General features: G+C 45.4%; 1 protein-coding gene across 2 annotated transcripts in view; it reads left to right on the top strand.

The window, feature by feature from the left end:
* Positions 1-13,580, top strand: part of LOC138825582 (VPS35 endosomal protein-sorting factor-like) — a 56,225-nt gene that overhangs the window by 26,576 nt on the left and 16,069 nt on the right. For both annotated transcript variants that reach the window (XM_070020235.1, XM_070020236.1), the window contains exons 16-23: positions 180-291; positions 1,030-1,146; positions 3,699-3,752; positions 5,904-5,984; positions 7,620-7,682; positions 8,650-8,735; positions 10,383-10,463; positions 11,784-11,847. In XM_070020235.1, coding sequence (XP_069876336.1) covers positions 180-291; positions 1,030-1,146; positions 3,699-3,752; positions 5,904-5,984; positions 7,620-7,682; positions 8,650-8,735; positions 10,383-10,463; positions 11,784-11,847 — 658 coding nt within the window. The remainder of the gene's footprint in view (positions 1-179; positions 292-1,029; positions 1,147-3,698; positions 3,753-5,903; positions 5,985-7,619; positions 7,683-8,649; positions 8,736-10,382; positions 10,464-11,783; positions 11,848-13,580) is intronic.

The following is a 13,580-nucleotide window of genomic DNA, read 5'->3' as shown; positions in this document are numbered from 1 at the left end:
ACAAAACACCACAGTAGTCTCTAGAGATTCCATTCCTTTCGTCTACCAGTCTTTTTTTTTTTTTTTTTTTTTTTACCTTCTTTTAAACCTTGGCCACTCCAGACCTGTCTGTCATCCTCAGGTTAGAGTACATTATCCTCAGGGGAAAGTGGGCTGATGGGCATGTTCGTGTTTTTCAGTGCCTTGCTGTTGAACTCTGTGATGTCAGCCTTCCGCGCCGAGTTCATCGCAGCCAGGTCTGTGGATTTCATTGGCATGATTAAAGAGTGCGACGAGTCTGGTTTCCCCAAGGTAGGATCCTCACCTAACGCAGCAGGGCTGATAGCAGTGCTGAGCTGATCGCTGTCTGGGCAGAGTCCCTGTTGGGGACAGTGTAGGTGGACGGGACACACAGATTTGAATTGCTGAGTGAACTCCGAGTCTGTCCCATGAGCTCACTACAGAGTACTGAAGATGGACCAAGGTCTTACGTCTTCAAAAATATTTCTTTACTCATTAGGGCAAAGTTTTGTCCACTAGATTGTTGCAGCCCCTAAATTTTACCAACTTTTTTTTTCCTGTTGTTTGTGCGGTACTGGGGCTTGAACTCAGGGCCTGGGTACTGTTCCTGAGATTTTTTTCTTATGGCTGCTCACTTGAGCCACAGCTTTACTTCTGGCTTTTTGGTGGTTAATTGGAGGTAAGAGTCTTACAGACTTTCTTGCCTTGGCTGGCTTAGAACCTTAACCTTCAGATCTCAGCCTCCTGAGTAAGATTACGGGCATGAGCTACCAGTGTCTGGCCTAATCTAATACCTTTACAACCTCAGGGCTTTTGCATGCTAAGCAAGTGCTCTACCATTGTATGCCTCTGGAGTCAGTTCTATGTTTTAGCTGCTGAGTGTAGCTCCAGTGGGTCTGAAGTAGGACTTCCCAAAGAAGTATTTGAGAATTTTGTGAGACACATTGAATGTTACAGCCTTCTTTTTTTAAAACCTCTGTTAGTTTGAATCAAACTCTTTGGTAACATAAAGGTTTGGTATTTTCTTAGCATCTCCTTTTTCGATCATTGGGGTTAAACTTGGCCTTGGCTGATCCACCTGAGAGTGATCGACTCCAAATTCTCAATGAAGCCTGGAAGGTCATTACTAAGTTGAAGAATCCACAGGTGAGTGAGTGGCCACTTACACCTTAGGGCAGCTGCTTTTTGTCAAGCGATGCAATGCATACTTAGTCTTGTTTTTCTCTTAAGTGATCTTTTAGCTGTTCAAATTCTTAGTTTTTTATAAAAAGAAATAATGGTCAGTTGTAGACTGAAGTAATCTAGGAGGAAGAATATTTAAACTCGGAACACTTAAGAACTTTGTACAACAAACCCTTTTGTGAGGAAGTGGTGCTGTGGCTCAAGTGGTAGAGCACTAGTCTTGAGCTGAAGAGCTGAGGGACAGTGCTCAGGCCCAGAGTTCAAGCCCCACGACCGACCAAAAAAAAAAAAGACTCTCAAATCCTTTTGTGCACTAATAAATAAAATTACAAAATGTTTATGATTTACAAACATGTTGTGGTAAACTGATCTCATTCTTGAGGATTAGAGATATACTGGAAGGTAAAATGACAAATGTTTGACACTTTAAAAGACCTGTGACTCTCCAGGGCTGGGCAATGTCCAGCCAATGGCTGCATAAGGCCTGTGAAACCACTTTGTACCTGACGAGACAGACATATGCATGTGCTTCTGGTCAGCTACCTTAGCCAGATGCCCGTGTGGATCATTTTGTGTGGCCTGTGAATGATGTTAGATATGTGCAAAAGACCTTAGCAGAGAAAAAGGGCATTCAGACTGCAAATCTAGAGAATTCTATTTTGGAAACATTGATCGAGTAGGATATTCCTAAGCTGAAGACAGCAGTTGAGGCAGTAATAAGCATATGGGAATTCCAGCCCTTGAATGGGGCCACTTCTGTTTTGTTGACCACGTGTAGGAAATCGGGGTGACAGATGATATTGTCAGTTACTGATCTGCATGTAGTGACCATATGATAGGTTGCAGGTTTGGCTTCCTGGCTTACCGTCCTCTCAGGCTACAGGCCAGCAACTGATGCCTTGAGGGCCACAGGAGCAGCTGGACAGAGCTCACTGCTCTGCCCTGTTATCCCCCGGCCAGTGGCAAGTGACTATGGAAGACTAGACAAGCATGTAGTCCTGCACTTGCTGTAACTGTAAAAAACAATGTGACAGTTTAGAAAACTAAGAGGTTCCTTACAAAATCATCCACCAAGGCATCACTTAGGAAATGGTCATTAGGCAGCAGCTCTTTAGCTTTGTTCATCTGCCCAAAGGTCAGGGCCTGTGCTCTAGCATGAGGTGCTGGTTCACAGGATGCAGAGGGTTCTCGCCACCCCAAGCAAAGCAGCAAACATGAGGAATGCATACATCACTAAGTGTAGTGTTGTCATCCCATGACCTGTGCAGGCACCTTGCTGTGAGCAGCTTTTTGTCAGTAAACCTCCTCAGGGTCGAAGACTCGTGGGGGATCCTGCACTTGGGTTTAGAGCAGCCTGCACCAGGGTGCCCTCACCTGCCTCATGAAGCTTATCTGCCTCCCATTGGGTTAGACCTAGGTGTGATCCTGGCTCATCCTGTGCCCATCAAATAGTCCTTCCCTTCTGTGCAGTGGTACAGCCAAGACCCCCATGGGGTGCCTCTAAACACATGGACCCGTTTGCTTCCTGCTCCTACCCCCCCTTTACTAAAGCTTCATTTTATACCTTAGGCCGTGTATGAGATTAAGAATGACACCCAAGTTAGAATACCATAATATGTCTGGAATTTTCTCTTTACCATCCTCAGAACTTGGTTGGCAGTGGGTAACTGCACTTAGCTGCTCTCCTCTTCTTTGCCTTCTGGCGTAAGAGTAGAGGCCACACAGCTGTGTGCCTCAGGACTGCTCTGCCTCCTCTGGGTTCCCGGCCCAAGCAACCTGGCTCATTGTCATTGTCACTCTTCACTGTTTCCTTAGGCTTTTTATACATACTGTATACATACATCACCCATACAGAACAAATGCTTTATTTTTTTTTCCTGAAGGCAGCAAGCTTAATCTTTCTCTAAACTTGCAGAAAGCACTTTTTTTTTTTTTTGCTTTTTCTTTTTTTGTGCCAGGGCTTCATATTCTTGCTTGGTGGATTTCTTTTTTTTTTTTTTTTGCATTTGTCATTGAATTGTTTCGGTGTGCGCCTATCCTAGAACTTGAATTCAGGGTCTGGGTGCTGTCCCTGAGCTTTTTTGCTCAAGGCTAGTACTCTACCACTTGAGCTACATCTCCACTTTTTTGCTGGTTATTGGAGATGGAGTCTCACAGATGTATCTGCTTGGGCTGGTCAGATCTCAGCCTCCTGATAGCTAGGATTACAAACAGCCACAAAAACATGTTTAAGTAGCCTTGACTGTTTCAGTAGCTGCCCTGTTGTTTCTTGGCTAAGGTATGGCAGGGCTTCTCCGTTGCGTGCACGGAACTGTTCAGGTTCACATCCTGGCTTGAGGTGTATGGAATGGCCGACTGACTTGCTTTTCCTGTTAATGTTCTGCCTCCTCTGTATTGGGGCAGAACTCTGCTTCTCTTTTGTCATCGCCCAGGAACCAATTTGTCTATGGCAGACTTTGCCACAGGCTAAACCACATTGTGCTAGCTGTAAAGATACCTTTATGTTTTCTTTGCAGGACTACATTAACTGTGCTGAAGTGTGGGTGGAGTACACCTGCAAGCATTTTACGGTACGTATGACTATGGGTGGTTTTTAAAATTGTATTTCTTCATGTTCCTAAATAGCAGATCAAGGTGTGCTTTGTCATGGTAAACTGAGACTATCCCATAATTTGTAAATGTTTCCTCTGTATTTAGTGTGATTGAGTGCTGATTATTGTGTACTTTAACAGGAGTGTTCATAGGACATGTCAGTTTGGGCAACCCTGCATTACACGAAATTCAGCAATGCTTAGAATCTGAAGTACATTGTGAATTTCTGTCCCAAGTATAGAAAGCAGCATTTGGCAAACAGACTAGATTTGCATGTGATTTTTTTTTTTCCCCCTGTGTATATACGTCTTTCCCAAGGAACAGACTACAACCACACTATGGGAACCACAGGATTATCAATGAGTAGCGACTTTAGAAGTGGGTAGAAGTAGGTTCAGATACTGTTAGCAGTTGTTTATTCTAATCAGCATTAAAAATTGTAGTTTACTGGGAGTGAACATGGGAAGGGGTGACATTATCCAAAAAGAAATGTACTCATTACCTGACTTATATAACTGCAACCTTTCTGAATGTCACCTTTATAATACCAATAAAAAAGTTAAAATTTACATAGGCCAGGCACAGTAGCTCACATTTTTAATCTCAGCTACATGCGAGAGGCAGAGTTCAGAGGATTGCAGTTTTTTTTTTTTTTTAATATAACCCCCAAGAACAAGCCATTATTTATTTTTATTTTTTTTATTTTTTTATTTTTATTTTTTTTAATCCGGTCATGGGCCTGAACTCTAGGCCTGGGCACTGTCCTTCAGCTCTTCAGCTCAAGGCTAGCGCTCTACCATTTGAGCCACAGCGCCACTTCCAGCTTTTTTTTTCTGCTTATGTGGTACTGAGGAATCGAACCCAGGGCCTCATGCATGCAAGGCAAGCACTCTACCACTGAGCCACCTTCCCAGCCCCAGAGGATTGCAGTTTTGAGGATATACTGGGGGTTGAGTGGGGAAGACTTAGCAAGACCTTATCTCAAAACACCCAAGCTGGAGATGGTGGTAATAGACCTGTAATTTCAGCTCTGTGGGTGGAAGTAGGAGTATGGATAAAAGCACAAGACCCTATCTAGAACACAACTAAACTGTGTTGGGAGCATGGCTCAAGTAGTAGAGCAATTGTATACACACACACACACACACACACACACACACACACACACACACACACACACACACACACACACACACACACACACACACACACACACACACACACACACACACACACACACACACACACACACACACACACACACACACACACACACACACACTAATCCCCTGTGTGATAGTATTAAGAGCTGGGCCCACAAGCAGCTGCCTAGATGCATACTGCTGACAGAATAGCGGCCAATAGCTGCTTGGCACTGTAGGTCTGATTTGTGCCAACTCTTAGTTAGCTGTCCCAGGACACCAGCGAAGTAGAGTAAAACCTGTGAGAGATGGCATAGAACTCCCTTGAATGGAATCGGTGCCTTGTGCTAAAAGCCCAGAGGTGCTTGTTGGCCCCTCACCCTGCCAGGACATAGTAAGCCAGCACGTCCTCACTAGACACAGTCAATCCCGGTCTCCATGTGGGATAGCCCAGATTCCAGAACCATGAGAAGAAACTTCTGTTGTTCTAAGCCACCCAGCTCATGGTATTTTGTTTTAGCATGACTGCCTTCCAAGAAACCGCTTATACATAGTGAGATTTGAATCTCCTGATCTTCCTGTCACAAAGTACTATTTGAATGACTTGCCTTGCCAGCTATGGAACAGTAGGCTGGATCAGGACTGTAGATGGCCAGCTGGTACACGTGACAGAAGTGAGCCAGCTCTCGAGGCTGTGCTTTCCCCACAGTGGGCGCTGCTCTTGACACAGGTGGTTAGAAAGCTTCATGGCCTTCTTTGCCACCAGTCAAGAGAGCCCTGGGGCCTTGAGCACATGCAGAGTTCAGGAGTGCGTTGGAGCAGACACTGGCCATCTTTGGGGCAGGGGTCTAGACCAGGTGATTTAAATATTTGAATATGTTTCCTAGGAGATACTTGGTGTATTTTGAACACAGTGCTTTCCCCCAGGAGATAAGCAGTGATTGCTGTTAGTGTCTAAAACAGGTATGATATGTTCTCTCCACGTAGAAACGTGAGGTGAACACGGTGTTGGCTGATGTCATCAAGCACATGACCCCAGACCGAGCATTTGAGGACTCCTACCCTCAGGTAACAGCTTGTATGTCACCTGCAGCACACTGGGGGCTCTGTCTGTCCTTTGTCCTGTGGAGTTGGGTCGGGCAGACTATAAGGCCAGACCACCCTGGGTTTGAGCCATAGTGCCTCATATCCTTGCTGTGCCATGGGCTCTCAGTTACCTGAACTTGCACTTCCATTTTGTTGCTGGAAAATGTGGCTGGAGGGGGTGGGGATCTTGGCCCTCCCCTCAAAGTCATCATGGGCATTGAGTGAGGTGACTTGTGAGGCACACATTGTGTGACATGTGGCAGATGTCACCAGTTAGGCGACTATGCCTTTCAGTTAACTTAATTTGGAAATGATTTAGACTTAGAGGAAAATGGAAAGAGCTCAGAGAATTCCCATTATGTTTGACCTGGGTTCACTACTTGTAAACATCTTGCTCATTTGCTTTATTTGTTCATGTGTAAAGTGTATATGTGAATGTGAGCACAACATGTACAGAGTTACATGTGAGCAGTGTTACTTGAACCATTTGACATGAGTACCCCATCCATCATGCCACGCCTTTGCTTGTAAAGAACTTAATGTTCTAGGTAGGAGGACTAGCATCCCCAGTCTCTCACAGTCCTGCCCGGTGACCTAAAGACCTCCTGCTCAGCTCTGCTTCTGGAGTGAGCGCCTTTAACACCCAAAAACCTGGGGATTAATCCAAAGCAGAGCAGTGCATTTGGCAGAAACATCTCAAATGTGTATATTTGGGTAAAGAAGATACGGCAGTTCAGCTTCCAGCATCTTTGTAGGCTTGAAATTACTTGAAAATAAAAGGTTTAAGAAATGGATAAGAGCCTGGTGCTGGTGGCTCACACCTACAATCCTAGCTACTCAGGAGGCTGAGATCTGAAGATTGCAGTTCAAAGTCAGCTCAGGCAGGGAAGTCCGTGAGACTCTTCTAGCTCCAATAAATTACCCAAAAAAGCATAGTGCTGTGGCTCAAGTGATAGAGCACTCACCTTGAGCAAAAGAAGCTCAGCGATAGCATCCAGGCCAAGAGTTCAAGCCTTGGGTCTGGCAAAAAGAAAAAGGAAGAAAAAAAAGAAGGGTGATGAGTGGATCCCCATGCAGCACATGCAGCTACCGGCACCTTTGGTGGAGCTCGGTGGTGAGGAGGTCGGTGTGGTTTGTGTGGTGCGTAATCCTAGCTTTACCCCACTGGTGGTCTCTCTGCAGAACTTCCCCCTGAAGTAATGAAGAAACCCCAGGGCTCTAAGGGGCTAGTGTCAGGGTCAGCCGACTGCTATCCCAACCCCACCCATTTCCCTTTCTGGTACACCAGCAGCATGGCTGCTGTGGTTGTTGTGGACTGTGGGCTCTTTATAGTGTCCCTGCCCTGAACAGCAACAATGGCTGCAGTCAGTTAATGGAGAGCCTTCTAAGGGCAGGAGTGGGCCATCTGCTTTCCTCGCCCAGCTGCTGCCCAGAGTTCCCCTGTGTAGTTGCTTCTGGACTGAAGTAGGACATTTGGGGAAGGCAGGACCTGGCTGACCCTGCCCCTTCCTACAGCAGTCTACGCCTACCTGTTGGGAAGGAATCTCCGTTGTGAAGGAGGGCTGCCTTTTTAAATCTCCCAGTTTTATTAGAAGTGTTTTCTGCTTTGTTTTACAGCTTCAGTCAATAATCAAGAAAGTTATTGCCCATTTCCATGACTTCTCAGTTCTGTTCTCCGTGGTAAGTGATCCTTGGCTGTCTTTGCAAGTCTCTATTCTATTTCTCAGTAAGGTTTTCAACATCCCCCTGGCCATAAGAATTCCTCACCATTCCTTTTGTAAAGCATTTAAATCAATGAATTAATTCTGTCCTAACAGTCTAAGCAGCATTTGGAAAAATAACACATCAATTGAAAAGAGAAGCGCTCTCTGCTTTCTTCATTTGCTGGGCACTAGTGACTTAGGCCTACAATTCTGGCTATTCAGGAGGCTGAGATCTGAGGATCATAGCTTAAAGCCAGCCCAGGCAGGAAAGTCCATGAGACTCGTATCTCCAACAGCAAAAAAGCCATAAGTGGAGCTGTTGTTGGTTACATAGCAGTGGGATGTGCACACCTGCTGGGTGCCATACAGCTTTCCAGTCCTGAGATTGAACTAGACACCTTCCTCCCCAATTCCCGTGCACACTAGTTTCCTTTCACATAGTATACCACTTGTGGTCCTTTCTGGAATGTGGGGGTTACAGGTACTTCAGAGTTCATGCTGTGTGGATTTTACAATGTCTATATTTATATAATGAGATGTTTCATTACACTAGGGTGGACCCAAGTGTAAACACAAAATTGGTTACTGCTTTACGTGTATGTGGCCTGGAGCACTTAGGTACAGTGTCTTAATAATCATGTGTCTAAAGCCAAGTTTTGTGGTGTGAAACTTTCCAATCCTGGCATATGTTGATGCCAACACAGTTGTAGACTTTAGGGCATTTTCGAGTGAGAGTTTCAGGTGAGTGAAGCTTAACCTAAAATAGTTTAAAAGCCCGAACACTTTTACAGGTCCCTCCTACCCTGCCCTTCTCCTTTCCCCCCTTCCCTCCTTCCCTCGTTCCCTTTTTCCCTTCTTTCCTTCCTCCCTCCGTCCCTCCTTCTTTTCATTCATCTCTCCCTTCTTTGTGCCAATGGCATGTAGGCTGGCTTCTTTATTTCTAGGAAAAATTTCTGCCATTTCTGGACATGTTCCAGAAAGAAAGTGTGCGGGTAGAGGTCTGCAAGTCCATCATGGAAGCCTTTATCAAGTGAGTGTCCCTGGAAAATTTGTTACTAAATCATATTGCGCGTGTACATCTCATACCTAAGACACTATAAGGAGCCATGTGCTGGTAGCTCATACCTGTAATCCTAGCTTCTTGTGATGTAGAATTTGGGAGGATCACAGTTGGAAGACAGCCTGGGCAAAAGTTCTTGAGATTCCATCTCAACCAGTAAAAAGCGGGTATGGCAGTGCACTGCTGTCATCCCAGCTAGGCAGGAAACATAAGGGAATGTGGTTCAGGCTGGCCTGGGCAAGAAGTGGGGATTCAGGCTCAAAAGTAACTACAGCAAAAAGTGTTGGAGGCATGGCTTAAGTGGGAGTGTGCCAGCTGTGAGTAAAAGCTGAATTGAGAGCATAAGGTTCTAAGTTCAAGCCCCAGTACCGGCAGTAAATAAACCAACAAAGTGAAAACTGGGTATTGTGTAAGTCTGCCATCAGCACTACAGAGTTATTTAAAACAACTTTGCCTTCCAGTAATGAGACCAAATGGAAGGATAAAAATAGGATTCAAAGCTGGGTGCTGGTAGCGCATGCCTGTACTCTTAGCTACTCAGGAGGCTGAGATCTGAGGATTGTGGTTCAAAGCCAGCCTGAGCAGGAAAGTCCATGAGACTCTTATCTCCAGTAAACGACTAGAAAACTGGAAGTGGCACCATGGCTCCAGCGGTAGAGCACTTGCCTTGAGCTGAAGAGTGCAGGGACAGTGCCCAAGCCCAGAGTTCAAGCCCCATGACCTACCAAAAAAAAAAAAAATTAGGATTCAAGTGGTAATATATATAAGATAAAGAAAATGAAGCAAATGTATGGTTAATAAGAGAAAAGGAAAGCAAGGGGTACTGACAGTATGTGGACCAGCAGAAAACTCTTTGTAAAAATTGCATATTGAGTTTTTAAATATATTAGACATTATTGTATAGTTAGTTTACCTGTGATTTCATGTGGGTTCTATTTAGGACAAGGTAGAATTTACAGAATGAAAATTTCTTTATGTTGGAAAATGAGGTTTGCACCAACTATGTTGTAAGCTTTTCTTATCTTTCTGTTGGGTGGAGGAGAGCCTTTTTTCTGCCAAGGGCCATTTAGATATTTATAACATCATTCTCAGGCCATGCAAAATGATCAATACAGGCAAACAGCCGAGGGTAGCTGACAAGCACATGGGATGCATATGTGTTCATTCTGTCACGTACCAGGCCTCCTTCTGCAGGCCTTCCATGGCTCCTGGGCTAGGCGTAAAAATTACTATCATTCATATGCCTAGAGAAAATGCCCCTACTTTACTCAGGTGGAGTTGTTATGGGAGTTGGCCATTTTGTTTTACTGGGAAGGACAAGCTACTGTTTGCCTGGCACGTAGCACGTTCCAGGTCAGGTGGTGGGTATCTTGGGCGTTCAGCATTGAAGCAGGTTTGCCTTCTGCAGGGCCTAGCACATGTAGCTATGCGCTAGCTTTGCAGCTAGGGGGTGCTACCACGTATGTAGGAGAGCAGCTTATTCTTAAAGAAGACTGAAGAGGAAACCTAGACCTCCAGTCATTGCTGGTGAACTGAGCCACACCCAGTGTTAGCCTTCTGGTCTGCAGCTTCTAAGCCACTCGCTCATCCCTATTATCATTGTGTCCTGTTTTCCAGGCATCAGCAGGAACCCACCAAGGATCCCGTCATCCTGAATGCCTTGTTGCACATTTGCAAGACTATGCATGACTCTGTGAAGTAAGTCATGCTTTGGCTAGGGGTTCAGAACCACCTCAGGGTGTCTTAGGAAATGGCTGCCAGAAGCTTCCCCTGGGTAGTTTTCTTGACCATTAAGACTTGCTAATGAGGATATTCCAGCCCTGGAGAATCAAGTGCTGAGGGCAGCCTTCCTGAGAAAATGAGATGGCAAATGTGCCAACTAGGGATTTCTGCAGGAGAAAGGCTGGTTTCACCCAAGAGAGCTCAGTGTGTGGAATGGGAGACAGGATAATAGTGAGCTCACTCATCCAGCAAGGCAGCCTGTTCACTTTATCTCATTATTAGCCACGTCATGAAAATCCAGATGAAGCTGCTGACGCTTCCTACTCGAGGGCTCTGAGAGAGAATGAGGGCTCATGTCTGTCCACAGCCCTTCTCTTTCAGTCAGAGGCACAGTTATCACCACTTTGTAGTTCTGGTGTGGTTTTTCTTTTTGGTTGTTGTTTAATAACACATTTTTCCATTCGACTAGATTTAAGATAATTCTTGCTTATATGTGGCTATTTTGGTTTCCAAAAGAATTTTTAAGCACAACAGCTTGACTTACTGGAAAATGTTAAGAAATATCTTTTGGAACTTCAGAATCAAGAAGAAGCATTCCTGTTCTTTTTTCCTTTTTTTTTCTTCTTTTTTAAATTTAGAATTAAATTCATGAATAATTACAAAAATCAAACTTGAAGCATATTATTCTCCCTGAGAGTGAGAGGTTCTTTTTTCGTGTGTGCGCGCGTGTGTGTGCCAGTATTGGGGCTTGAACTCAGAGCCTGAGTGCTGTCCCTTAGCATTTTGCTCAAGGTCAGCACTTACCACTTGAGCCATAGCTCCACTTACGGCTTTTTGCCAGTTAATTGGAGATAAGAGTCTCAACGGACTTTCCTACCCGGGCTAGCTTCAGATCACGATCCCAGATCTTAGCCTCCTGAATAGCTAGGATTACAGGCATGAGCCACTGGCGCCTAGCAAGATTTGTTTTAAAAATAATATGTCAACGTTTTGTCTAAAATGCAGGATTTGCCATTATGCCTTGCTGCCTATAATCCTGAGAAAGTTACCTTCCCTTCTCCTATTAGTAGGTCTAACTTGAGAATGGCATCTTTGAGGGTGAGAAGCCTCCATAATTTTTTTTTCTCATTTTGACTACAGATTTTTTATCCAAATGCCCAGCCTGTTGGAAAGCTTTTGAAATCTAGACAACACAGACTTATTCTTACCAGTTAAACTGCTTGCCTCTTGGGTTTTTCTCTTCAGAAACACTTGTGTGTTGCCTCTGTGTTAATTATGCACAATTATTGATTCTAGCGCGCTCACTCTTGAAGACGAGAAGAGAACGCTGGCCCATCTGATTAATGGATTTATAAAAATGGTAAGTTCAGGGGTAGACGTTGTAGGGCGCCTGGAGATGTGATGTCATTGTTTACGTGTCTCCTACTGCGGTTCATTTTTACTGAGATAAGATGAAATTAGAAAACATCTTCCATTAGCTAGGACTCCCACAGGGTCAGAGAGAGCCAAGGCAAGCTGGCTTCAGGAGAGATACAAGAGGGGCTGTCACAGGAGGGGAAAAGTACCATGCATGAAACCTTGGAGCAGCTGAACTTGGGGCCTCTGTCCTGTCATCAGGACCCTCTGTTGTTGTCGTCTTTGGCTCCAGCTCCCTACTCTGCTCTCCTGGCCTCTCTCGGAGACATTCACGCTCTCCATCCTTGATTTCCCCCTCCACTCTATAGTTCAGAAAAGTCCTAAAGTTGAGTTTCTTTGTTTTAACTTGGGTTGAGGTCCCAACACACTGATTAGCCAAGAGACATGTACTGCTGGAGATGTGGACCACAGTGAGAGAGGGGTCGCTCTCTGCGGTGGCTGGTGACCATCCATGACAGTAGACACGGGTATCCAGTTCTCTGTTGGTTTCACTCCCCTTGGAGTGTGGTGGCTTTGGGTCGCTGCTGTGAGCCAATTCTTATGGGTCTGCAAATTTGCTAAGTAGCCAGGTGGCTCCAGCAGGTGTCAACTCTAGCAACGAGTGCACTGAGGGCTAAGACAACCTCACTCACTTCCTCAGGCATGTGCTGGCTGTGTGTTGGGTGTCTCTGTACAAGCTCCTCTAATCATTGGGTGGTCTATCTCAGTTGTGCTGTCTTACACAGTGTTGGCTTCTCGACCTGAGGGCATATACCTTAGCTGCAAGGCCTTCGAAGGCCAAGGCTTAGTAATTACCCAGTGAGGTAGGTGGGGTGGTGCATGACTGTAGTCCCAGCACTTGGGAGGGTGAGACAGGATGGCAAGTTTGAGGCCAGCCTGGGCTACATAGCAATACTATTTTTTTTTTAAATTTTAATTAAAAAAGAAATGAGCTGGTGCTGGTGGCTCACGCCTCTAATCCTACCTACTCAGGAGGCTAAGATCTGAGGATCATGGGTTAAAGCCAACCAAGGCTTTGGAGAGTCCATGAGACTTATCCCCAATTAATCACCAGAAAACAAAGTGGAGCTGTTGCTCAAGTGGTAGAGTGCTAGCCTTGAGTGAAAAAGCTCAGGGACAGCACCCAGGCCTGAGTTCAAGCCCCATGACCAACTGAAGACAAAAAGAGAGGAAAGAAAATGAAGCTCTGCTGTATTCAACTCCATGTTGTTGGTGAAAGCAAGGTACAAGGCTAGGCTGGATAGAGGGGAGGGGGAGAGACTCCGCCTCTTGACTGGAGGAAGTCAGAGAGCCCTTGGGAAAAGACAGCAAAAGCAGGAGGGAATATTGTGGCCCTTGGAAGCATCCTAAACACCGACTGACCCCAATGTCTGGGTTCTTTTGTATGTGATGAGGCATTGCCATGTTGCTCAGGCTGGCCTTGAGCTTGTGGGCTCAAGAAATCCTCCTGCCTCAGCTTCCCTGCTAGCTGGAACTATAGGTATGCACTGCCATATCTAGCTTGGTATGTCCTCTACTTGTACATGTGCTCATGTGCTGGTACTGGGGCTTGAACTCAAGGCCTCCCACTCTCACTTGCCTCCTTTCCCCATCATCCCCCCCCCCCATCCAACTGGGGCTCTAACCACTTGAGCCATGCCTCCACTTCAAGGTTATTGCTTGTTAGCTGGAGATAGA

The sequence above is a fragment of the Dipodomys merriami genome, unplaced genomic scaffold (genome assembly GCF_024711535.1).
Source record: "Dipodomys merriami isolate MVZ:Mamm:240054 unplaced genomic scaffold, mDipMer1.0.p SCAF_138, whole genome shotgun sequence".
Lineage (NCBI taxonomy): Eukaryota > Metazoa > Chordata > Mammalia > Rodentia > Heteromyidae > Dipodomys > Dipodomys merriami.
This window is presented reverse-complemented; position numbering and strand designations above follow the sequence as displayed.